At 39.0% G+C, this 27,218-nt stretch overlaps 1 protein-coding gene across 1 annotated transcript; it reads right to left on the bottom strand.

Annotated features, from left to right (window-relative positions):
• Positions 1-3,989: 3,989 nt before the first annotated feature.
• klf5l (Kruppel-like factor 5 like) lies at positions 3,990-27,218 on the bottom strand. Its single transcript, XM_044140686.1, has 4 exons — positions 26,911-27,218; positions 15,410-16,328; positions 14,335-14,394; positions 3,990-6,530 (listed from the first exon to the last, which is right to left on the bottom strand). Exons 1-4 carry the CDS (start codon positions 27,049-27,051, stop codon positions 6,352-6,354), a joined length of 1,299 nt encoding a protein of 432 aa, XP_043996621.1. The 5' UTR covers positions 27,052-27,218; the 3' UTR covers positions 3,990-6,351.

Raw genomic sequence — 27,218 nt, 5'->3', positions numbered from 1 at the left:
TTTCCACCATCTCACATGTCATGCAGGCATGGCTTGGAGAGCAGTTTCCAAATGAAACAGTGTCAGAGTGTTTAAAACAAACAGTGGGATGCAGAAGCAGGAGCTGTGTCCCTGTGTGGAACAGATGCTCAGGCCGTTGAGGCATCCTCAACCCTGAAGGTTTGGCAGGCAGGGCCACTGGCCGGGGTGTCCCACTTCAGCATCTCTAACATTTCAAGTGTTCTGAGAAGAGAGGAGAAGCGTCTCTCAGATTTCTGATAAAGCAATTCAGGGAATTTCACTGTGAACTTCCTGAGTGATCAGTGCTGGCTTTTGTTGGAACAAGTCACTCACGTCTGGGACTGTTGAGCAGATGTGTTTTGTCAGTTATTGTGGCAAAAAATCGGAGAGGAAAAGTTTAATCAAACCTCCTGTCAGTGGTGGCGTGCTGTGGTGGCGCAGGGGGTTTACACGCTCCACGCTTGGAGGCCTTGGTCCTCGACGCAGACGTCGCGGGTTCGACTCCCAGTCCCAGCGACCCTTGCTGCATGTCTTCCCCCCTCTCCTCACCCACCTTCCTGTCTGCCTACTGCCGCAAAAAATACGAGCCACTAGTGCCACAAAAAACCCCTCCTGTCAGTTCTACACTTCCACTGTATTACATTTAAGGATATCATTAAGTCAAACTTATGAACTGGAAAAGGATTATTGCCGATCAAAATAAGAAACAAATATTTAGTATTAAGTACTTAATATTAATTTCTCCGACTTCATCCCTAGGTCCAAAAACATGACTGTTAGGTTAAATGGTTAAATGGTTTCTCCTTAGTTTGTGTGTGTCCATGGTTGTGTGTCCTGTCTGTTTCTGTGTTGCACTGCGACAGACTGGCAGCCTGTCCTGGGTGACCCTGCCTCTCGCCCGAAACATTAGCTGGAGAGAAACAGCAACACTTCCTGACCCCGCTAGGGACAAGGGTGTTAGAAAATGGATGGATGGATGGATGGATGGATGGATGGATGGATGGATGGATGGATGGATGGATGGATGGATGGATGGATGGATGGATGGATGGATGGATGGATGGATGGATGGATGGATGGATGGATGGATGGATGGATGGATGGATGAAAACTTCTGAACCTTGACTTTAAGAGAGCTAGCAGTGCAGCTAACCTAAAGCACTGATCATAAACATTATTTGAGCCAATGTTTAAGCACTACACTAATGTGGCATTTAGCAAAAGCTAAACTGCTAACGTAAATATAAACGTCTAAGTACTTGAGGAGTTCTTAACAGTCCAAAGCTTCAACTTACTTATGAATGTTTACAAAATAATTCAGATCAATTTTAGGGGAAAGTTGATAAAAACCTTTCAGCACTAAATAGCTCAATAAACTGCTAGCTACCAGCTAGATACAGATAGATGGACTGTTAAGTAGCCGATGTATTTAGTGTGTCTGTCACTACTAAATAAACCCAAAGAAATAGTGTTTCAAAATAACATGGTCAAGTTTAATAAATTCTTATGTTTTAATAATAATAAACATAGTAATAATAAATTATCAGTACTCATCCAAAGCAACAACATGACAGACTGATGGAGGTAGTGAATGCCTGTGGGAAATATCCTCCATGTTTTAAAAAATGTATTTATACTGTACTTTCTGTTCCTCTGAGAGACAGTTAACTTCAAGCAGTTGAACAAGTTTTAACAGGAACGTTTTGTGGAATGAGCCATGTGCTCTGCTGTCAGCTTCACCACAAAAAAAAAAAGTAACTGAGCAGAAAATGGACGAGCGACTGATGGTTGTAGATAAACAGGTGAGTCATCCATGTGACTGTAGCCAAAGTTCTGCTGGTGCCAGTCCTCCCCAACAATCTGCTGGTTTGCAAATATGCAATAAAAAGTAAAAAAACACACACACACACACACACACACACACACACACACACGCCCACACACACACACACACACACACACACACACACACACACACACACACATAAAAAAAACAACATTTACTGAAACTAGAATATATAATGACACTAAATGATAGCACTGTCAAAACTGTACAATGGTTTGAAAAAGTCTTCATAAACCTTAAATTTGATCATAATTTGGAAGAAATGAGAAGATTAAAAACCTTTTGGTGTCCCACAGTGGAGCAATTCCAGTGCAACGACCACAAAATGACAGTCAAATAATAACTAAATAAAATATCTAAAATAGAATTAACAATACCATACTACTGTACATCAAGAGCAAAGTTACAACATAAAACATTGCACAGTTAAGAAAATAGCTGATCCAAGGAAATGTGCAACTGAGTAGAATACATAAAAAAATTTACAAAATGTGCATATTTGTGTTTTAAAAAATAACACATTATTGACTATAAGTGCTAGTAGAACTGCAGAAACCGAGATGTGCAAATACCAGCTACAAATATTATTTAAAAAGAGTAAAGTGCACAAATACCAGCGGTGATGAAAACACTTAAGAGTTTCTAGTTTTTAGGAGGAAAGATCTATGATAACACTCCTTTGTGCACTTTGGATGCAGGTGGAGAAGCAAACCACAGACCAACACGAAGTAGGTGAAGTCTACAGAGTATAAAGGGATGATGCATGTTGTTTTTTAATGTTTCACTGACAATAATCTGAAAAGTGTGATGTGTGTTTGTATTCAGCCGGCCCCTGAGCTAATAGAATTTACCTTCCACAGTAAGAGTTGAGAAGTGTCCTGTTTGGTTTTTGATGGAGACTCAGGCAGGATTGAGGAAGTCTCAGGATGAACTTTATGGTTTAAAAATGCTGAATATACTGGTAGTCGTGGTTTCCCTCCATTTTGTCTTGTACATGTACAGTAGAAACCCGATATTTACATGCACTGAATAAAAGGACACAAACAATGTTTTTTCTCAATGTCTGGAGTTTAGTCATACCAAACTTTTCTTGGTTTAGATCAGCGAGATTAACCAAAATTATTTATATTTCGGAAATATCCAGAAAATTGGCAAGAACAATTTTTAGACATTTTTTTGTAACTTTCTCAAATTCAAAATTTTACATACAGCCAGCCAGTATCAAGGAAGACTGTTTTTTAAAATATATGACTTGGGTCAAAACTTTTGGGTGTGATAGATTAAGTGATATATTTAAGTTAGTTGGCGTCACAAGTCAATTTTGAGTTACAAAAAAAATGTTCTTGTAATGCTTTTCTAATTTACCAAATAGAAAAATTTTTAAGTAATTCTAACAAAGTTAAAACAAGAAACGTTTGGTGTGATTTAACTTCAGACAGTGAGAAAAAATAATCTGTTTGTGTCTTTTTATTCCATGTGTGTAAATATTTGTTTTCCACTGCATAAGAAACACATTCCAAATGATCTGGATGTCTGGTCTCTGAGGCTCCAGACTGAAATTATCTTGGCACAAAGCTAATGACAGAGTACGTTTAGATCTTCATGCACTGAATTAGTCTTTGTATTTAATTGTTCCGTCGGAACATCATGCACCTTTATGTCTTGCACCGCCGCTTTGCTAGTGACATCAACTTTCATATCATGCAAGTTGCAAAAAAGTCTCTGCGACTTGAAGAGCCGGAAATGGAGCAGAGGAGTTGACACAAAGGAGTAATTAACTCAGAATCAAACTTACATCTTCCTGTGAAGACAATGTGGTTGACACGATGTGGAAAGTAAAATAAAATGATAATAAAAAAAAGAAAAAAAAAAAGAAAGGGGTCATCAATGGAATTTTTAGGTTTCTAATGATTCAAAACACATCGCCAAGTCAATACAGAAATGGTTCAAAATCAGCCATGTCAGAAATCTCCATCTCATCTCTAGAGACAGGACTGTCCGGTTAGCTAGTCTCGCTAAACTGCACTCAGTGTGTGCCTGAGGCACGCAGGACATTTTAATTAGTGTTTTTTTTTTTTTCCACTTTACTTCACCAATCAAATTTTGAACACAGTTCAAAATAAGCAACACGAAGAATTTTAAATATTTTCCAAAAATCTTTTATTATTCTGTTGCAACATCACTGCTGCACAAACAGAAAGACACACAAACAAACCATTGTTCTTTATAATTTGTACATCAACAATTTGATAATTCTCTTACACACATTAGGTATCAAAACAAAATTAAACAAACTCTCACAAGCAACCAATCTAAAATCCCATTAGTTTAAAAAAGGAAACAAAAAAAATATTAATATTATAATAGTAAATAAAACAAATATTTACAGAGACTTCGGTTAAGACTGCAGTTATGTACACAGTGGGTTGATCAGCACTCCCTCTTAGAGAGAGACAGGAGAACTTTCTTCCTTGGTGACAAAATAAGAAAAAAAAAAGTAGAACAATCATACTGTTGAAATAACAGGAAGGTTTTCACTTAAATCAACAAATCATAGAGCCAGCCTCCATGGAGTGAAATCTTTCACTGAGATCAGTCAGGGCAGTCGCAAACATTTCCAGAACTACTCAGGTTTTGAGCCACTAATTTAATTTGGGTCAAGATCAGAAGCCAAACAGCAAAAGTGTTTGTCTTTTAGGTACAGAAAGTAAATTAGAGAGAGAAGGAGGGAGATACAATGAACTCGTCCACCAATCATACATACACAAACTATTAGAAGGTATTTTTACCTCAACTATTTTACTACACTTGACATAAAACAGAACTTACAAGTAACTTTCAGCAAGATATAAATCTTGTTTTGAGTCATTAATTCCTTAACATTCATCAAAAGTACTGGTTCTCAAGTAAAATTATTTCACTTAAACCAGGGGAAAGATTTTATAAGTGTAATAATCTACCAATGGAATGAGTTCTTTCTCATCAATATCAACTAAGGATTTAAAACAAGCTCCTATGTCTTGCTGAAAAGTTACTTGTCAGTGAGTTTTGCTTTATTTCAGGCATTCTAAGATATTTGCATTAAAAACACCAGAAACACTTGGTAAGATTTGGTGGTTTTGCAGTGTAACGGGTAAGGATGAAGTCCAACGTCTCTCTGGTCGAATTCCAAGCAAACAACCAGATGGAGGTTTAAAGAGGTGAGGCAAAAGCAAATGAAGTGGATTAGCAGAACTTGCCAAAATATCATCCAGGACGTCTTACAGTGGAAAACTGTCTCTGCTGCCCAGATATTGAGTTGTAATGACAGTCATGAGTCCATCATACAGCACCAGTCTTCAGTCAGAGACATCTTCAGATTCGTTGTAAGACTGGCTGCTACTGGAGATCCTTCACAATCCAAAACTTTGGAGATACTTGAAGACGAGTTGCAACATCAAATTTTCATTTGGGATAAATAAAGCACTTTTCACCTGAATTTGAAATGAATAGTATAAATTCTTTTCTTAGAGGAATCGGGTTTTCCCGTATTTCTCCAGACAGCACAGGAACTCTAAAGTCAAATCCACAATGTAAAAGGTGTGGCCCTGACGCTGCACAGCCCTCATCAGTCAGTCACTTACACAACGCAGTGAATGCTAACCTGCCTGAGAGTCATTTTCCTGCTATGTGATGCATTAAAACAATCAGGAAGACAAACCTGATTACCAGCGTCTGCCTTTCCACAGCTAAAGCGTTAAACAAATATGGCGAGAATTGAAGCAAAACACACAAAAATAGACTGCAGAGCAAAAAACATTGGGAAAAAAAAAAAAAAAAAATCGAGTGATATTCTGGTCGCCATAGCAACAGGGAAGACAGATACAAACAAAGGGTTCGACAGGTACTACCTGAGCTGGAACAGGCCTAACGAGCTCATGATTAACCCCTCCATGGAGGGCTGCGTCATCTCATCTGCTGGTTCTGGTTTGTTTGGGTTTTTTTTGCCTCTTTTCCCCATTCAGGCCCTCAGCTGGAGGTTTTTAGTTTTATCACAAGGAAGTCACAAAACACAGAATAGTACTCAGGATCGCGTTCAGTGAAAAAGAAAAGGCATCAAGTATAATGCTCAATACATTCGCTGTATTCTCAAAAACACAGACACACACATACACGCACCCACATCTGCGCATGTATGTACACAGGCAGGACATGTCTCGTCCAAAGTTCATACCTCAGAGAGCTGGAAGATGAAAATAGTCATTTTGTAGAGGAAAGAAAAATACGTTTTCCAAGATAATCAGGAGTTTTGGAGTCCTTTCTTGAAACCTGGAAGCGATCTGCAGTAAAGATCTACCTACAAAGTGATTAACCTGCATGTTCAAATCAGGTCCTTTAGTGCACCCCTAGGTTTTCTTTGGAGTGTTTGAGTCAAGAGGTACCAGAGTCCAGACAAGTGGCTGCGATATGTGGATACTGCTCTCTTTATTTGACTGTTTTGGTTTGGTTCCACAGGCAGCCAGGCTCTAGTTCTGGTGGCGTTTCATGTGCAGAGCCAGGTGGTCCGAGCGGGAGAAGCAGCGGCTGCAGGCCACGCACTTGAAGGGTTTGGCGCCGGTGTGCTTCCGGTAGTGCCGGGTGAGCTCGTCCGATCGGGCAAAGCGCCAGTCGCAGTTCTCCCACGTGCAGCGGTACGGTTTCTCACCTGGAGGTGAAAACAGGACAACATGTTGTCATTAGCACACTGCAGGATGCTTCGACATCATGATTATACCTCGTACAGACCAGTGATAGACCTGCAAATAAACCAAAGCTCATATCCATAGCGGACCTTTCCCACAGGCCTGCATGTTGCAAAAACCCCACACAGAGAGTGAGAAAAAAGAAACATGCGAGTGGTTTTGAGTCTTATTTAATGGTTTTACTGCATCAGTTTCCCTTTGCTGTGGCACACTGCACTAAATGAGTCACACCAACATCACCAGGCTTCATTTGGTTAACAGAATTGTTGTCCACAGCAGGGCTGTGGATGGCAAGTAAAAAAAATAATCAAATATCAGAAGATCACATTAAGATGCTGCTGAAGTATTTCTAAAAAAATAACACAAACATGAGCCAAATAAATGTTGCCTTTAAGTTGAAGTTTAGTTTTCTTGAAAATGAATGTGTGTTTTTGAGTAAGTGCAGTTTACTTTTGCTCTTAAAGGGTAAAGTTGTAGTCACTCCTTTATTTACACTTACATATTTTATCATTACAGAAAGCACTTGTTCATGTAAGTATTTGAATAAGTGAAATAATATTTAGAAAACCAAGATTTATTTACATTAAATCCATAGTTTTAATGCATTTACCAGAGTAAAACACAGTGTTTAATGCTGGTAAAACTGTGAGTATAGTTTATTGTTTGTCCCAAAAAAAAACATTTAAACTTAGATATCGAAGTAGTTCGTGTTTGAAAGATTTGTCATTTGAGTTTGGGGTTTTTTGGAAACCAATCTACAATTTTAAAATGTTTTATCCATAAAAAAAAACTAACCGTTTTGATTTGTGTTGGAGATCAGCTTCCTGAAGTAGAGTCTAAATTCCACCTATCCGTCTATGTGAGGTGAGATTGAATAATTTGTTCAACAAACCTGTGACATTTTCATCTTGGTGGTTTTAGCTCAACTCTGTCATAATACTTCTTGTCAATTTGGCCAAAAAAACTCAATGAAGTTTGGACTGAACCGGGCTTTCCAGAAATGACGACGACAACATCCAAGAAAATAAGGCAGGCTGACATTAACCTCAGCCTGTTTAATATTGACAAACTATGCAATTTCACAAGAGATGGTCAAATATCCAGCCAATAATAAATAATATTCCAAAAACAATTTCTTATTGTTTAAGAAAAAAAAATCCAAAAATCACGTGTAGCGTGCAGCACAGAGATCATTTGAAACAATATTGTTGCAACATCTTTTTGTACCTGTAATGTTGATTCTATGAAACAAGACACGTTCCACTGGTTTTACAATAAAAGGGCCATTAAGGGCAAGGAGGTTTGACGACAAAGAACCTGTGAAAAATGGGTTCAAAGCAGAGCGGAAAAACAAGCCGAGTAAATCTAACTCGACAGTTATCCCACCCCACCCAAAGGCTGACATTTCTCCGCTGTGCCGCGACGTGCCAAAGCCAAACACCTGAGCTAATCATCAACAAAGAGAAGACGAAGAAAAAAAGCTGCTATGTACATGACAGAGAGGACAACATGCAGCAGTTGATCGCTGAGGTGCAAAATAATGTCTGGGAAATAAATCAGAGGGAACAGAGTTAAAATGACCAAACCCCAAAAACAAAAACTTTTCCTATTCTATCAAAAAAGGTGAAGAGTTGACTCTGTTTTGTCTGGTGGGTCGTTTATGTTCTCGTTATTAGCATGGACTCTGTTAGCTCTGATTAGATAGCCTCCATCAGTAACGAAGTGACAGCCATTATGAGTCCAAAGAGCAAACAGTGGGCGGCGAGGAAAACAAAAGAAGGTTTTAAAGAATTTTGGTGTAATCACGTTTTACCAATAATGTTGGTCTGTTCCCAAAATCCCCTAAAATCTCTCACCGAAACTCTCGAACGGCACAAGGGTCTCCTTATATGGGAACATCGTAATGCCTGGTGTATGTAAGAGGAGTTTAAATACAAATATGAAAAGCTCAGGCCCCTCAATGCCACAGGTGTGTTTGGTTTTGCTCTTTCGCTGCACCGCCGAGGTCAAAAGAAGCACAGTCGGCTCTCTAAGACTATTATCCCTGAGAGCCGGTGAAATACGACACATAGGAGAGCAGAACAAACATACTTGACTGCTATATGTTCTTCGACAAGCTGCCAAAAGGGCAGGTGAAAAGTCATCCATCTACACCTGCCTGCATTTGTCTTCAACCCCAAGAAAAATCCTGCAGATTAGCAACACAATTTATACGATATTTCAAAGCTGGAAACTGCATCAAGCTAAATAAAAAAAAAAAAAAAAAAAAAAGAAGAAAATTGGCGATAAAGACAAAGGGAATCAGCTCTTAAAAGGCCTTTGCAGACGTTGGTAAATGGAAGCCAGCAGCTGTTTGATCAGGTGGCCGATTAGAAAAACGGTCAAACTACAGTACTGCTTACGTGTGTTAATGGGTTCACGAACTCTGACCACATCATAAGCCATGATGGATGAACGCACAGTCTCACCCACGCAATCACAACAAAACACACTGCGAGCAGCGAGAGTGCATCAATCAATCCAAACAAAGAGAGGCTTTTATTCAGCCTGACGGGGACTTTACATGACAGATACCCTTAAAATAGTTGAAAGCACTTGGATCAGAAACAATGCTCTTCTCTTCTTTTTAAAAAAAATTTAAATACATTTCTTGTACTTTTATTATTTATTACTAAATAGTAAAAAAAGAACCTTTAAGGTTTTATCAAAAACAATAATTGTGTGAATTTTCTTTGTTTAAATTTATTCTTAAATATTTTTTTGCTATGCTCTATGAACTCAAAATTGCAGTTTATGTTTTAGGTATTTTTTTTCTGCAAATTACCAATTTTAGTACAGAAGTCTGTGGGCTTTCATCACTCCCTGTAGTTGTGAACCAGTTTTCACCCAAACCTTTCTAAATAAAGTCTTCTTTCTCAGACTTTGTGTACAACTTATACAGCAAACCAAAGAGAAATGTGTTCTCTTTGAGACAGTGTTAAAGCAGCACCACCAACTATATCAGAGCTACAACCTCAGTCAGGAGATTAACACATGAACTGACAACGATATAAAAAAAAGTGAGCAGAATTTTAAGAAAGAGGAGATTCATCAGTTTTTAAACTATTTGCCACATTTTTAACTTTAGCAAAATAAAAAAACCTGCTTGTGATCCTCAGTGTCTTGCACAAAATCTCTGATTGGATGAAAATTGTCGGCAGGCGAAGCAAAAAATTTGAAATGAGTTTTTAAACTGGCCAGCTTAGACCTTATGGATTACCATGGCAACAGAACTAGGAATTAAAAATTTTAAACGTTTCCACACAAATGTCAGACTTTTCTCTCATACAGAAACGACTTTACTAAGAACTTAGAGCTTTTGAAAAATTCTACAACTTTTGAGTTTTTATAAGTATTTCAACATTTGAAGCCTAAAGTTACATTTAGATTTAGAAATAAATATTTTCAGTGTTTCTATTGGGAACTTTTCACCATTCCTTGCACTTCGTCGGCTTTACAGTTCGTCAGTTGCTGAATTTAAGATTACAGGCTTTCAGTTTTTTGCCGTAAAAGACTTGTACACACTGTCTGGTGTAATACGAATGAAGTACAATCAATTCTTTTTACAACGTCTCTGTCTGTTTTTTTTTTTTAATGGAGTCAAAGAGCAAACACTTTCAGGCTCTTCAGGACGCCCATAAACTCAAGTTTTATCAGCTTGGTTAGTGTTTGTGAAGAGGGCTGGAGGGTTACCAAATCGGGCTGATTGCATTCTTCAGGTATTGACACACAACTTAAAGTCAAAGTGAAGAGTTGAGGCGGCCATGGCCAAGGCTGCCCTTAAACCCCCCTCCCTTCTCGGAGCTCCTGGGAGGGGCCGAGTTCTCCGGTAAATTTCTCTGGTGATTCACTTCCACAGAAACAGACTTTTACTGCTGAATCCAATGCTTAACGGCGGACATTATTAACATTCTAACTCTGACTCATGAGTGAAATGGCTGCTAGTGTAATTATTAACTATGATTCTGTCAAAACAAAAGCTCTAAAAACAAAGTGCTATTAAACCTGGACTATTTTATGACTTAAGAAGTGGCGAGAGACACAAATATTTCATAGCAGTTGCATGCTGGGTAAAAAAAAAAAAAAAAAATCTCCTGAGGGAGACGTCCAGCAGGAGTCCCAATCAGATCTCTGAATCACCTCCACTGACTTCTTTGCTTGTTATTTCTAGTGGAGAAAAAAATCTGAAATGTTCTTTGAGGCGTAATGATAAGATCACAATTGCATGGATTCACCAGCATGAATTCTGCTTCTTCCCTGTGATTGGTTAGCAGCTGCTAGCTTTGTAACAAGATATAACGTGGCATGATATTCAATTCTAAAGGTAAGGGAATGTAAAAAAACCGGACAGATTTCTGGATTTTTAATGCAGGTCACCTCACTATCATTAATACAGGAACTGAATATGGGGCAACTTTCACTGCTGAACGCTGTTTTTAATCTCAATCAGTCCAAGATAATAACCTGAAGTTTCCAAGCAAAGTACAAAAATGATTTTCAGCTTCTAACAAAAGCCTCGATCAAGAAGTTTCACTCTGTACTCTTACATCAGGTGACGTCCTTTATCTACTTGAAGACTAAAACGAGACAAATATCGAACAAAGATAATCTGCTCCTGTCCTCCACAGGCTGGCAACCTGCAGGTGATGCAGCCTGGTTTGTTGGTGAAATCTCAAGCAAGCATTGAAACAATGGATTGCACTTGAGTAAGAAAATTTCAATATTGTTTTTATATAAACACACATACACAAGCACACAACTTCACAAAATCAACTCTGGAAGGAAGAATCAACTTTTTCTTCCAGGAATTTGAAACAGACCTAAAAGAGCTGCAATAAAAAGAAGCAGATTATTTTCTAATCTGATTAGAAAATGGGTCAGATGTGAAAGTTGCTGATCTCCGCAATTAGTTAGCAAGAAAAAAATAAATAAATCGCAAAGCATCGTCATAAACGTCACACAAGTTTTATGCTCCGGGTAACTCGTTTAAACTAGAACTTCATCAGGAAGTCGATTGATAATTGACCAGGAAACATAAACGGGTATGAAAAACTAGAAAAATCTTGTTAAAACATCCGGAGATAAAATGTTGAAACAACAACAATGGGATGAATCAGAGCGGAAATACATGAGAAGTAAACGTAATGAAATTCAGGGACGTAAAGATGGAGGGTCTACTGTATATAAATATTAATTCAACATGTCATTGTACTGGATTGTGGCCTTTATTACCATCAGTGGTAGCAACAAACAAACAAAGCAACATTATTCATAAACACATGATTTATGCTTTAATTTATTCATTTGAGTAATAGATAGTTTTAGTTTAGAAGCCTTTTTATGTGTGAATAATTCACAGGTCAGAGGTGTAAACAGATCATATAATCCAAAACATCTGGTTAAGTGTGGATTAAGGTCACTTTATAGATTTTGATGAAAGTCAGAAAAATGGGAATAGTGCTGCTAGAAAGAGGGCATTTTCAGTAAATTTTCTTATTTATTTTAACAAAATTAAAGATATAATTTCTGTAATCATAGAAAATAAATTTCAACATCCCAATTTCTTTTTTTATTTCAAAAGATTCAAACATTTGCAGCTCTAAACGTCTCATTTAGGTTGTAAAGGCTACAGATGCCTGATCTACACAGAGGTCAATCTTTTCATATATTTGTCTGTTATTTGTTTACTATTCTCATTACATGTTACTATATTACATATAGTCTGTTTACACTGTGCTGCCATGTCCTGCTGCTTTAACAGCCAAACTTTCCCGCTGACATCCATAAAGTCTCATCTCATCCGCTTACGGTCTGTTTCTGTTTGCTCGTCGCATTCGCTGCGGGTTCAAAGCTCTGCGCTGAAGGAGCCGCGCAGCTTTTTAATCGCATGAGTAAATCTCTAAAACACAGGTTGAGCCGAGGCCGCTGGGATTCGGCAGGTTTCGCCTTACCAAAGGGAAACGTCGAAACCAGCCTGCCCCCATTCTGCAGGCGAAGCCCCTTTTACCTTCCTACATCTGCTTACGCTGAAAAGGAACTGAAAAGCAGGAGGAACTGGTTTGGTCTTCATTTAATTGCACGTCTTCCCTCTTTTTTTTTCTCTCTTTTCTTCATTTTGATCTCCTCCCTCCCTTCTTTGTTCTCTCTCTCTTGGGAAATTTAGCAGACAAGTATGAGCATGAACACATGTGCTGAAGACAAAAAACAAAAAGAAAACAAAAAAACAAACACTAAAATCGCCTGAATGTCATTTTCATTTTAATTACCCTCTTGTTCTTCACCTCTATTATTGTTTGAGGGCGTATCGAAACTGCCTAAGTGACAAACATGCAACATTTGAATAAATAAGCTTATAGTGGCTCCATCAGAAGGACAACAGCTCCAGTATGACTGAGTGGATGTTTGCAATTTTGCAAGTAGACATGGAAAAAGTTGGGACAGAAGAACAAGCAGGTCTGCAAAAAGCTGACATTGCATGCTTAAAGTTGACGCATAATGCAAAAACAAGACTGTTGAGTCTTAAAACGTTATCATGGAGCATATCTTCAAGTTGTTTTGCAGCTTTGAGAGACATCTTGTGACTGATAAAACCAGAAAATCCAGTGATCTGCAGCCGCTGAGCCCATAAATCACTCCTGAACCAGGCCTCATGGTTTCATTTCCAAGCAGCCAGAGGTCCTTGGATTTTTTAAAGTGGTCTTAATGTCAGTGCTGCCATCTCCAAATTGTAAACCACAGCAGGTTTTCCTATCATCTCCTAAAACTTCCCTTTCGCTAGTGACCCTCAGCACGTGACACGCCTTTAGAAAACAACCCCGTCACCATGATGGACGTCAGGAAAACCTAAACATGCGTTAGCTCATGTACAGCTTGTCAAAAATCAAACAGTTGCTAGCTTGACTTTTATTTAGTTGAATTCATTGTAAAAGTGGTCAGAGGGTGCACAAAGACAGGGATGCAAACCAAACTTTTTATTTTACTCTAAACCTTTTGATGAGGGAAGAAGATGGTGATGCACAGCAGCCATCAGTGTAGTCATGGATTTGCACTGATGAGATCAGTAAGATACAATCAAATACTGCTTTTTGGAGAAGGTGCTCAAATCATCCATTTTTAAAGTGACTTTCAGTATTCCTATAAATTTCTCATCACCAAAATACATTCTTTCTTTTTTTGGGTTTTCTGTCAGTTTTTGGTATTTAAGAGCAAATACAAAATATTATTATTATTATTATTATTATTATTATTATTATTATTATTATTATTATTATTATTATTATTATTATCATCGTCATAGATATTTTAACCGTGAAAAACTGAAACAGACTGATGGAAAAAAGAGAAAAAAGTTTGAATAAGAAACACAGAAAGCAGCAAGGAGAATAGCGAGCAGACAGAGTGATGAAGAAGAAACAACGGGGAGACAAGAGGAAGGAAGGATAAAAAGAAGGCAAGTGAGAAGGGACAAACAGAGGGAAGGAAAGAAGGAAGGCAGGAAAGAAGATGAGAAGAAAGGATAAAATGAAACAAAAGGAGAAGGAAAGGAAGCAAGGCTGGAAAGAACATTTTGCAGATTGTGTGAGAACTCTGGGTTAATAAATTAACAAATGAAAGGTTCCTCTATAAACGGACGGTGACCAGACAGGAAATGAGGAAGTGATGGCAAACAAATACACCTATTTCCTGCCATGTCAGAGTCCGAGTCTGACAGTTGGTTAGTTTTCTCACCTGTGTGTGTCCTCTGGTGCGCCTTCAGATGGGAACTCTTTGTGTAAACTTTGGTACAACCTGTGAAGAAACGATGGAGAAGCTGATGAGCAAGGCAGGAAGCAGAGACGTCCTCAACAAACGCCACATAGCAACAAGTATTCCTGAAGAACTATAACATCCACTAAGGTCAAACAGTGTAAGATCCACATCCAGAAAAACTACAATCTTGCAGCAAAACTTAATTTTTCTCAGTTTCTTACGAGGCGAAAAACAAAAAGATAAAACCTGTTCAGGAGGTCAAACAAGCTGCTGTATACTTTAAACTTCTTGTTCCATTTGATCCCTAATAAGCAGTGTTGCAAACCAAGACTAAATTCTTAAAATCTGCTGAGAAACCTTTCTTATCGAGTTAAAATCAGCCCTAATCTGCTGGCCTGCATGCTTCCTTTTTCTGTTGCGTTATTAATAGGATGCTGGCGATGGGAAAATCCTTCCTGAACGGTCTTGCGTGTTTGTACGCTTTTGCTTTTGGATTTCAGTTTGTTTACCCAGCAGCGACTGGCTGCAAATTGGATAAACTTGTTGGAGTGGTTGACCTGAAACTTGCTGTTGCCAACAATTTGTTTATCAAGCTGTTAAATCTGGTTGCATGCAGGATGCTGACTGGAGAACTGCCCTGCAAGCAGCTTTATGACCAGAATGCAAACAGAAATGAAATGAATTAGAAAATAACTCAAACTTTGAAGTTAAAATCTATTAGTAAAATGTTAGATGCAACACAAAGCTTTCCATGGTGAATAGAATCACATCTACACTCATTGACTTATACTCTAATTTACACCTTGATGCATCCTAATCTGCTTCTAATTGTTGCATTAAAACTTGGTTAAATACAGCAGGTGGTTTCAATCGAACACTGACCTGGGTAATGGTTTTATTGACAAAATCTGTTGGGTTTTTTTTCCAATTGAGCCCAGAATAATAATGATATAAAAAATCATGGATGATATTCTACTTCACAATCATGCAGCTGTGTCTATGTTTAGCTCTCTCTCTCTCTCTCACACACTCACACACACACACCCACACACACCTTGATAGTCACAGAAGTGGATTCGCCTCTTCTCCAGTTCTGGATTGTTCCGTCGGTTGTATTTGGGCCCCGTCAGAACGCCCTGGCCGTGCGTCATTAGAAGTGCGTGGGCAGAGAGTCCCGTCACCTTCAGGCCCCCCAGGCGGTGCTGGTACGGAGGCGGCGTCCCCAGGCTGAGCAGCTCTGGCTGGCCGTCCGGACTGCCTGGCTGTGAGTTCGGTGGTGAGGGCGGCAGGCTGTGTGGCGCCGTGGGCTGGGTTGACACCTGGTAGTAACCGTGATGCTGCTGCTGCTGCAGCTGGTGCTCAGCGTGCATCATGTAGCCGCCGTTGTTTGTTGGCAAAGCGGCGGTGCTGAGGTTCAGCATGGTTCTGCCGCCGGCGGAGCCCTGCGCCGCCGCGCCGCTGTGTGGCAGGCTGAGGTCTGAGCTGGCGATGGGCAGGTGGTAGACCTGCGGCTGAGGCGGCGGCGGCCCGATCTGCAGCTCTGTGTCTAAATGCGGCTGCTGCTGCTGCTGCTGAGCTGCAGTGGACACCGTCACCCCACCGGTGGAGCTCATATCCGGCTTGATGAAAACGTTGTTGACCACCGGCGGCACGCTGAAGACCGAGGTGAAGTCTGGCAGCGCCTGGGTGGTGGCAGGGAGGGAGCAGGGAACCTCCAGGCCCGGTTCTGTCTTGATCTGCTGCGGCGTCAGCGTTTTGGGGTTACTGGGCCTGTAGAGGCCTGTGCGGAGGTGGGTGGTGCTGGGGAGGATGAGGTTGATGTTGAGGCTGTAAGGGGTGGGAGTTTTGTCTTCTGAGAAGTACTCGTCGACCACGGACGCGCTCTCTCGTCTGTACTTCTTTTCGATGTCTGTGGAGGAGGTCAGCAGGGGGCTGTTGACCTGCGGAAGGTACTTATCCAGTTCTAGCTGAATCTGAAATGAAAATAGCAGAAGTTAAACTTTAGGGAGCAACTTTGAGCTTTTTAAATCATTGCTTTTTAACAGGAAGTTTTCTGTTCTGTAACACTTTGAGCATCTGCAAGTATTTTCCTGTGCATGTTCATGGTGCTTCCTTGGAAAATGGAAATAAATAAAAAAATTATAAGAATAAAAAAAATAATAAAAATCACAGGAAGGCAGGTGGTGACATGATTTAAGTTTCAGTTTCTTTAAAGATAAGACAACAAAGATGCAATCAGTCCACAACAAGTGCCAAAAAGATTATCATACACTTTATGAAACGACTTATAAACACTAAGGAAAATTACTGAAGTGCCTGGACATGAACGTATAACTACTTGAATTCCGAACAGTCAACAATTAAAACTTTAACACAGATGTCAAACATTATTCAACCAGACGTTTTCAAAACAGGCAAGCAAATTAGAGCTTTAGTATTTATCTAAAAATATTCATCCAGCTAAGTGCAGTAAATGTTTTCAGAGAAGGCAAAATTCCTACAGCGCTAAATGAAAAACGTTTGTGCTTTTTATACGACTTTTGCAAAATGTTGCTTTTGTCCATTTCTGGTAACTCTTCTTTCAGCCTTAAAGCTGGAGGATCTGCTGCAAACACAGAGGCATTTTTCTGCACAGCAGGACTGGACATGCTCAGCGCTCAGTAAAATAAACGACAGGTATTTTCCTGTGTTTGACTGGGAGCCATTATCTGATCTTCATCCCTAATTAACTGGTGTGTGTCATTCAGAGTCCATGAAGCAGGCAGTGCACGAGCTGTTGAGTAAAGAGTCTGTGCAGCACAGGACCACACACACCCCCACACACACTCACATGCACACACGCGCATAAAGTTTAAAAACATGCACAGATTCTAAGAGGACCAGACTGTTCACACACACAATACACCTGCACACTCAGACGGGCGAGATCCCTCCCTGGGCGTGGCCTGGGGGTTGATGCATGAAGGAGACAATCAGTGTTAAAAAAAAAAAAAAAAAAAAAAAGCTCTCAGACAAACCAAAACAAAGGCTGAACGCATGAGAAAGACAGTGCAAAACCTAAACACTGAGGGGTAAAAATAAACCTGCCAGACAAATCCCATCCTTACAAAAGACGACGGACACGAGGGGAGGAGGACGACTGGGATCAGCGTGCAAAAACACGCCAGTGAGACACACAACAGACAGCATCAGAGAGCTAAAATAAGCAAGAGAAATGTGTGATATGTGTGATGCACAAAGGAGGACAACTAATCTGGCAGGGACATCAGCATAAACTGAAAGTGATGACAGAAACCTGCTGATCAGAAATATGAAGATTAGAGCTTTAAACCGCAAACTAACTGTTGCTCTTGGACATGCAATTACTTCACATATTTGAGTTCTGCAAAGCAGAACGTTGATCAGTGGGAAAATGGACTTAATGAACTCATCTTTCAATGATGCTGATGGAGGTCAAGGTAAATGTCTGCACTGCACATGTATGCGCTCAGCTGTCTGCTGGACATTTCTGAGCTTGAAAAGTCAAACATTTGCTAGAGTTTTTTTTCTTTTTAACTAAAAACATGGAAATTTCTGAACTTTAAAAGTCCAAAATTTGTTTTCAGGCAGAAAAACAATAGAGGGGTAAATTTCTAACAAAAATAGCCCTAATACACTGTCATCCCCCCAAAATCAGTTGGTGATCAATTCAGAGAACAACATTAGACTCTTCAGTCCTCATGTCACACACTAACTATTAAAGTTTGTGACAGAAGACAACAGACAAAGTCTGGCTTGTTTGAAAAGTATCGCCAGTGGTTCTCTCTAAAACAAAATGGTAGCATGATTTTTGGCAATGGTCTGCAAAGTTGCATCTGAATGCAGCAAAAGGGTCAAACAGGACAGATGAAATGAAGAACAATAGTCAAGCACAGTGGTGGAGACGTCATGATGTGGGCTTGTTCTGCAGCCAGAGGACCTGCAGGTCTTGGTTTCAAACTATTCATCAAGTCAAATGTGAAAAAACCTTTTGTGACAGCTGAATCTATGCCCAAGCTAGTTCACCAACAGAACAATTAGTCTCAACGCTACAACAGCCATAAAAATGGCTGAAAAAGAAAGCACTCAATGTATTGCAAATGGCCCAGTCAAAGTCCAGAACTTAACCTAACTTAAATGCAGAAATTAAACTCTGGAAGCAAACTAATGCATCCCTCCACAACAATGTCAGATTTACCCTAGAAGCTGCTAAATCATGGAAAGTTCTTGGTTTTCCCAAATAAAGAAATCCACCCATCCTGAACCCTTCTCTACACGCTGCTGTTTGTGTGTTTTCTTGTTTTTACATGAATCTATGCATGAATCCTGCAGCCTTTTCCCTGCCATGCCAGGTCAGATGTCCATCATTAGTCACAGGTGAACTCCCTCCGCTGTGTGATCAGTGCAATCTGAGAAAGCCGCTGAGAAGAAAAGACTTCTGTATTTTCTGAGTGGAAAACAAAAGCAGTCGCTTTGTTTCTTTCCAAAAAGAGAGAGAGCTTGTGTCCTTCTCAGAACTGCACAGAACCAGGTTCTGTTACAGTGGATGCTGGCAGCGGTAACCCTAAGGTGACCTTGGTCTTGGTTAGTTGGTGATTGCTATAACTTTTCCCAAAGCTAACAAACTTCTCCAGATTTCTTCATGCTGTTTGGTTTAAGTCTTTGATTCATTAAGCTAAAGGGACGCCTGAAGCAGGACTAGTCGATGGACTTCAGTTCAGAATGCGTCTCTATTGTTTCATGCGTTAAACATGGAGAATATTTTTGGGCGGTGAGTCAGTTAATAATTAGAGAAATGTATAACTGCCGCGCTATGAATCTTTCAGCCTGATAACAACAGTCTCTTATCAGCTGCTTTATGGGACGGAGTGGGAGTTTCCCACTTCCACCCACCTTTACCTCCATCCTTAAAGAAGTTTTGCAGAATTTAGCTCCAAGTGCAACAGAAAGATTATTCCAGAAGTTTTAGATTTGCTCTGTTGCATCTGTCTCCACTAAAGCTTTCTGCTGAAAAACCAACCGCAGAGAAGACTTTTTAAACTTATTTATTTCGTTGTGGATTTCTTACTGTCGGTGGATGCAACTGATATTGTTTGAAAATTCCAAAATCAACTTTCTGTCCATTTACCAAAAGCAACCCCCCGGGTAAAGCAAACTGCAGAATGACTGGCTGCACACCACTTCTGCTTTATGGCCTTCAGGAATGCAAAAGGTTATTTGCCTTTGGATTGTCATAAAAACAGAAAAAGAAAAAAAATTAGATATTTGCACTGGGGCCAGCAGGTCTGTTCAGAGGAGAAACTGTGTTGAGGTCATTGGAGCTAAAAATCAAACCTTTTGAAACTGTGATGTGGTTTTATGGTTTCTGATGGGAAAGAAAATTAGGAGAAATCTGTTTAGCTTTCAAAGAAAGTAAAAATGATTTTACTACATAAAAAAAAAAAATAAAAAAAATTAAACCTGACAGTTAACAGAGCCTAAAGAGAATTTATGTTCTTTTCCTAATCACCATAAAGCTCTGTGTGTCCAACCCGTTCCGGTGACGATCCTTCCATCTCCTGTTCCCTCTCTAAACAGGATGCAGCCACGTGCTAACAGGATAGCACCGTGTTAGCACATCACTCTACCACCACTTTGACACACCAGAGCAACAATAAACCGTTTGAATCATGAAACGTTTGATGATCACTCAAACCCTCCATCTGACCCTGCAAACACCATCTGGCACATTTTATTATCATAAGGTTTATATGCTGAGTGTAGCATATATAGTGCTGCTTATTGCAACATTGTATTATTATTATTTTTATTTTTTTGCATTATTTACACTCATTTTTGGACCATAATTATTTTCTTCCTTTTATTATTATAGAATTACCTTCATCTTTCATTATTTCTGCCTCAAATGGTTATTTTTTTTTTTTGGTTGCACCATTTATATTTTGGTTTCATCCCAATTTGTTTTCTTGTCATAATTAATGTAACATTTAATCCTTTTTCCTTTTATAATTTGTTTTTTTTGTGTGTGTTTTCTATTTATTAATTTATTTCTCTTTAATGCTTTTAATTGTGTTATTTGGGGAATTATATTCAAGTACCTAGAAAGCCTTCCTCTTTTTTGCATACATTTTCTCCTTTTTGAATATTTCAACTATACTTTATTGTGCCTCTTCTGTTTTTGTTCTAAATGAAAACAAAAATAATTAAGCTCCCCTTCCTTTAGGCCTGCAGTGGTCATTACTGTTTGAGGAAACTGAAGGGATCTGTATACAATAACAAGTTCAGACTTTCAAGACTTTTGTTTGCAGCCCTTGGAGCAACTGTTGTTCTTGACGAGCCAATAGAAAACAGAATATGACTGTTTGAAGACAGAGGGAGACGTGGCTGGGCAGGATGGACACAGATTACCGAACACACCATGAATCACACGAGTGAAACATGTGGAAGGAACATACTGTGCCAAGGGATTAGAGATAACTCACGTTTATGTTTCTTGGAAATAAAATATTTCACATTTTTAAAACAGGTCTGCTGTTTGATTGAGATGATCATGACGATACCAAAATCTACAGAAAAGACCTTACATCCACGTAAAAATGGAAAGGAAAAAAAATAAAATCTACCTAGATGACTGAAAAAAAAAAAATACAAATGTTTCCTCAGACACGCTTCCACCTCAACCTCTGCTGCGAGGATACCAACGAGCTGCAACACGCACACGGCAGAGGCTCTCACTTGTATTCAAATCACCTGCATGTGTTGTCCTGAAAGTCAAATCATTAGTCAAACCACAACCATGTCAAACCTCGGCTGCAGGGAGAACGTCTGTTGGCAGTAAGTTGCGTGGAAAACCAGGCTGTTCAGTTTGATAACACACAGACGGATGGGCCTTGGAGGACAGAACCAAAAGAAATATCCGGTAAAAATCCAGGGTAATAAAAAAATTTTAAAACACACTTGGATGTTATCTGAAGTATTGATCTTCAGGAATCAGTGGGCGTGACTGGCAACATGCTCTTGATCTGTGCTCTATGAAGTTACTCTGTAACTTATCCTGTCGTCTGCAGTCAGTCTTACAGGAAACTCACAGGTGACATAATGACACAAGAATCTAGGAAGAGGTTTTATTCCCTTCACTTATTTCCCATAATCCTGGTAAGAAAAATGGATTGATCTGACCGTAAAGAGCTCCTAATACGGGAAGTTAAAGCACCATGCTTTGAAGAAAATGGATAATGATTATCCATTTAGAAGTCTGTAAACATCAAATCCACCAGGTTGGCGTAATTTGGACGCGACTTTTAATTGGGACTTTTTTTTGCAACGTGTAAATCTCATCATGAACGCAATCTTTGCAGTCTTTCAAAACAAAACAAACAAAAAAAAAATTATATATATATATATATATATATATATATATATATATATATATATATATATATATATATATATACACACAAAAGCATATAATTGCCTTCTTTCAAATAAAGGCAGCCATTATATATTGTTGTGCAGAAACATCTAAAAAAAATTTTTATTTATTCCTACTGGCTTTTTCATATCAATGTCTTACACTAATATAATGAAAGTATTTGTTCATGGTGGATTTGTGGCACGTTAAATAGAAAAAGTGTTAGGAAAGGTTTTCCAGTGTGGAGTGCAGATAATTTGGAAACTTAGGTTCTACTTCAGTGATAGTAAGACAGTAGTTCCTTATCTATTTTAGGATGATATTGTTTTTCGGTAACATTAAAGCCATTCTATTTGTGTTAATTTCTGAGTTCAAAGTCAGAAGTAGTATTTACTTAGCAACCATTCAATTTTTCCGACAAACAACTAGCTAAACTGGCTACGACGTCATTCTCAGATCCAGTTTCTGACTTCTAAGTAAAGAAAACAATGTAACCATGTACGGTACATGGTGAGATTATCTTTAAATATGCAAAGAACAAAACTGACAACATTTTGAAACCCATGGCTTATGCCTCTTTTTAATTTGCTACTTTCAAACCACATGTTGAAGCTAGCTGTGCTATGCTAGCAATTGCTTGATCCAAAGCAGAGTCAACTAATGATTTGATTTCAACTTATAAATTCAAATAATCCAAAAATGTATTGATAAATAAAACCAAAAACATTTTACTTTTTCTTATCAACTAGCTTAGCTGTAAAGCTAATGCTGGTGTGTAGATGTACAGAAGTAACAGAAAAGGAAGAGATTTGATTTTAGCTGTGTACATTTTTTATATTCTGTCCTTCTCTATGTTAGCAATATTTTAAGTGCTACTTTTTTCAGTTTTGTGGTGTTTTTCATTTTTACATCCTATTCAGGAGTGCAGCAATCAAAATTGCTGTCTGAGTGCCTTAGACAAGCCCAACAGATTTACTTTCATTAGTAAGAAAATCTTTTGCTATAATGCCCCACTTGACATAAAAATGTATTAGAAATTGCTTTGGGTTCATTTCAAATACAATGGACACAGAGATGGAAAAGAAAGGGAAAAAGAGAAAAGAGAATGGAGAACAGTGGGGCAAAAGGTTAAGAGGGAAAGAAGCAGTTAAGAATAGAGGAGAGGTAGAAGGATAAGAAGAAGACAAGAGAACAACCTAGAAATCAGCTTCTACACCTGCAGAGAGATTAAAGAAGAACCATCCACAGCGACAAAGAACAGTTTTGTGTCACTAATGTTAATTTGTACAAAGAACATAAACAGTTGGAAAAAAAGGATACTAGGTTTTACAATTACTATATAATACTGATGGGTTTGACACCTGACATTGTTTTTAGCTGTTTATAAAAACTAATATTACAATTGTTGTTTATATAACTTTCTTTTAAGTAGAAACAGGAAGTTTCTACTTAACAGATACTTAACACATTAGTATCTGTTAAGTACTAATGTACTTAGACACATAAAAGACAAAAGACTGAGAGGTTTCTAACACGTCCCTGTATTGAGGGGCAACAGATCAAGGGTCCTTAAAAAAGGTTGGATGTGTGTTTTAGAAAATCATTTTTATTCATTCATCCTTGGGTTATTCTCATTTTATGCAAAACTGTTTCATTTGATCATTTTATCTGGTTTACTTTACATTTCAAACATGCTTCCAAAACAAATTTGACTTGAACTCAATGATATGCTCTGATATTCTCAAGTTTCAGACAGTGGATTTCTTACCGATCCAAGCAGACCTAAACAGAACCAGAGTAGCACAATACTCCTCTAAACTTTAAAAAAAGGCTCCCAGGGAAAATAACTTACAATGCCTCAAGGTTAAGAAGGACGTAAATAATAGAGCATTGTGGTTTGTTTTTCTTTTACGTTCTGCATTCTTCTAATGACAAATGTTTTAAAAGAAGCTATATGCTTCATTGAGAAAGAGATTTATATTTACACTAGTACAAAGAGTCGTGTGCATTACAAGTTATTCTTTTATTTCAAGCCACACTACAAAATTACAAGACAAGACAAAGTTACTGTTACACTTATAACCTTGAAAAATAAAAATAAAAAATATGTTTTTAAGTCATTGAAAGGAGAATGAGCCATAAATATTGGACTTTTCCCTCTTTTTCCAGGTTTAGTCAATTAAGAGAGTGGTAAAGCTGTAAAAATATACGTTTATAGTGATATTGATGAATACACCTGCCAACTTATGGGTTTACATCCAACAAAATCCTTCAACTCCCATTATGTCTAAATCCAAAATTGCCCAAAGTGGTATTAAAAAAACTGTTGGAACTTTTTATTTCCCTCTTTGCTTCTCCAAAGCTAAAGCAAATGACAGAATCTGACATATTCCAATCATAACTGGAATTCTGTTTGTCTTCATATTTCTTTACAGGTTACTCGAGATGGCAATGATTAGCAAGAATTATATACGTTGGGTGCAAAACTGTGTCAAGCTTTGACATGTTGCAGTGAACCAGAACAAAACCTGAAGTTCTTTCATTTTGTATTTTCCAATGCTCCCAGTTGGTTCTGCTGGTGTTTGCATGTGAATCTGAGGGTATTCTGATGTTGAGGTTGATGACAAGCTGGTGACTAATGTTGGACACTAATTAGACATTACTAAATATTTGCTTCAGTAATTGAGGGAGGCCACACAAAGGAAGGAGTTGGGTTTCCTTTGGACCATGCTAATGATTTCCCTTGATTCTCAGCATGGCATAATGCTACACTGAGCAAAAAAATTCAATTAACTGTGGATTATGGCCACTTTCCTTTTAGGAAATTTCATCATTTGAGGCCTCTCTGCACACTAAAATAGAATATATAAAGAATTTAAACAAAACATAAATATTTGTGCAAACCCCCCCCCCCCAAAAAACCCCAACTATGATTAAATATTTCATTGGAGTTGTGAAGACGATACCCTGGCAGCTGATCAAAGTGCTGTTTGTGACAGGAATTGGACTCATGAGGGTCTCATCATGACTGTGACTGTCTCATGAGGTCGGCCTGCCTCGTGCTCTCTCTGGCCTCAGGGAGGATGGCGGAGATGCGGGCGCTGCACAGACAGGTTGAGCAACATACGGCTGTCACGACACAGCCGACTTAAGCGCTGTTTAAAAAACATCGACACAATTACACAAAGACCTGTCTGAGAGTGGGAAAAAGAAAGTTGAAAAACAAGAAAAGGGAGGGATTTGACGTTTTATTTCCCCTTCCCCCTCTCCATTAACTTAACTGTTATACCGTTTGAGTCAAATGAGCAAAACAAAAGAAAGGAAGAGCTTTTTTTCCCTTAACTCTTACAGAAAGCGACCAATTTGAGAAACAAACCGGATGAACCTCTTGTGAACAAAGAGCATATAAGGTAAACCTCCTCAAAGCAGCCGCCTGCAAAAATTTGCCTGAGGGGTTACAATTTCACCTAGCCAGACTTCTGAGTACTTGACGTAATGTTTTTGCATAAAGCCCGTCGAAGGTTCTAGCAATGAAACAAGAAAAGACAAACACGTATCCAAGCTATTTCAGCCCAAACAACGCTCCACAGTGACCTCAAAAGTATCAAAAGACACCATTTGCTGCAACCTACTATGTAGCGCCAACAACCCCTTGAGCCCTTCAAGTCAAAATGATGTCTTATGATAATTGAGTCAATTATTGACAGGAAAAATACTGCATTGGGCCACTAAGGTTCAGGTATTCAGCAGTACAACATTATGATTCATGGAATCCTATGAGCACAAAAACAGGTCAGGGCTGTAAAGTGGTTCATGTTTATGGCTCCCATAGAGTCCCGCAGTAATCTGCAAAAAGATAGCTTTCCTAAAGAAGACAACCACATACCTAAAGACGGATGAAATGTTTGCGTAGTTGCGTTATCGGTGACAGAAAGAAAAAAAAAAGACAGGAAATGCTCTCTTGCTTTTTATAAACAGCTACAGCGTTCAGCTTCTCGTGTTCCCTGTTTACAAAAAAAGCCCATCTAGGTCATTCTGTCGATGATACTTAAGACCTGAACGTGCTGCATGAAGGTAAAAGAAATCACGTGAAATTGAGGATTTGCACACCCTCGCGGGTACTAGATGCACTCTGGATGTTACATTTTGAAAATGTAATTGCCAACCACCAGTTGTGTACTGCTGCCCACATGGGAAGTGTTTTGTTTTTTTTTAGCCTTAGGTGTTCGGATTCCCCACCTGTTTACCAAAAGCCAATGGCAGGTGACCAAACTCTGCAGCACAACGAAAGGGGTTCGGTTTCAGTTTGTGCGGTGTTGCGATCACGCAGGGCCTTTGTAAAGCCATGTAACTTTAATGCAGCTGCATGTTTGTGCTGTCACCGGCTGTCCTTGTTTACGACACGACGCAGGCCAAAAGGGGCTTCTGAATCTCACGGTGATGGGCTGTGAGCAATAAGCCAATGAGTTACTTCCTGAAATGTTCAGGAACACATGTCACACTGCAAGCATGAGATTACTATATAGGATGTGATAAAAATAGTAGCTCAATTGAAGCTGCTCTCAGGATGAGCTCAAACATCCTCCTGGATGAAGGGATTCTTGTGGTGACGAGAACTTGAGGAAACCAGGCCTGAAGGTGTGCAAACAGCTTCTCTCTGACCGATCTTTGTATATAGTTTGCAAAATATTTAAGTTGAAACAACTTTAACATCATCACATTTCTAAAAACCCTGTTTATCATAAAAGGGCCTCTATGAATCCAGAGAGTTGTTTTAAATGTGGTGTTTTGCATGGCTATTTTTAATCTACATTTTTGCAAATGAAGTTTAAAAGAACTCTACCTATCTCCATAACAGTGGAATTATCATATAAATCGTGTTGCGTATAGCTGAGGCTTATTAGTGCGTTTCTACCCTGTCAGGTGTCAGTTTAGGACTTTAACCTGCCTTTACAGGTAAGCCGCGTTTTGTGCAGCCCGTTAAACAAAATATAATTAAACAAGAATCGAAGGTTGAACCACTTTACAGCATCAGACTGTTTATAAGACCTGAGAATATAAGTAGAAGGTATTAAAAACACAGAAAGGCCGAGACTGGAGTCCAGCGGGTCGGCAGAGATTCTCACCGGCGGTTTGACGTCCTCAAACACGGACGTGTCCTCAGCTCCGTCCGCTCCCGACATCCTCACGGGCTTCAGCTGCGTGAAAACCGCCCTTTCCTCTGTCATATGCGGCGGATTCATGGCCAATTCTACTCCCGCTGCCATAAAAACCGGAACCTATTCGTATTAACAGACTGGGGTTTTGTCTGCGCCAGGGCCTTTATGATTACTGGCTTTAACTGCGGCTGAAGACAGACGGTGTAATCCACAGTCCTCTTGATAATTGTGAAGTCTCAGGTAGCCTTTACCTGAGCTCAAGTATAGACCTGGAG

Source organism: Gambusia affinis, linkage group LG15 (genome assembly GCF_019740435.1).
Source record: "Gambusia affinis linkage group LG15, SWU_Gaff_1.0, whole genome shotgun sequence".
In the NCBI taxonomy this organism is placed as follows: Eukaryota; Metazoa; Chordata; class Actinopteri; order Cyprinodontiformes; family Poeciliidae; genus Gambusia; species Gambusia affinis.
The sequence above is the reverse complement of the archived record's forward strand: the minus strand, read 5'-3'. Positions and strand labels throughout refer to the sequence as shown.

Excerpts from the sequence above, each read along its gene's own strand:
- klf5l (XM_044140686.1), bottom strand. The coding sequence starts at position 27,051 with ATGGCAGCGGGAGTAGAATTGGCCATGAATCCGCCGCATATGACAGAG. Across the intron at positions 16,329-26,910 it reads TTGAGGACGTCAAACCGCCG|ATTCAGCTAGAACTGGATAA; the intron begins GTGAGAATCTCT and ends TTTTCATTTCAG. Across the intron at positions 6,531-14,334 it reads GCACCAGAGGACACACACAG|GTGAGAAACCGTACCGCTGC; the intron begins GTGAGAAAACTA and ends TTTCACCTCCAG.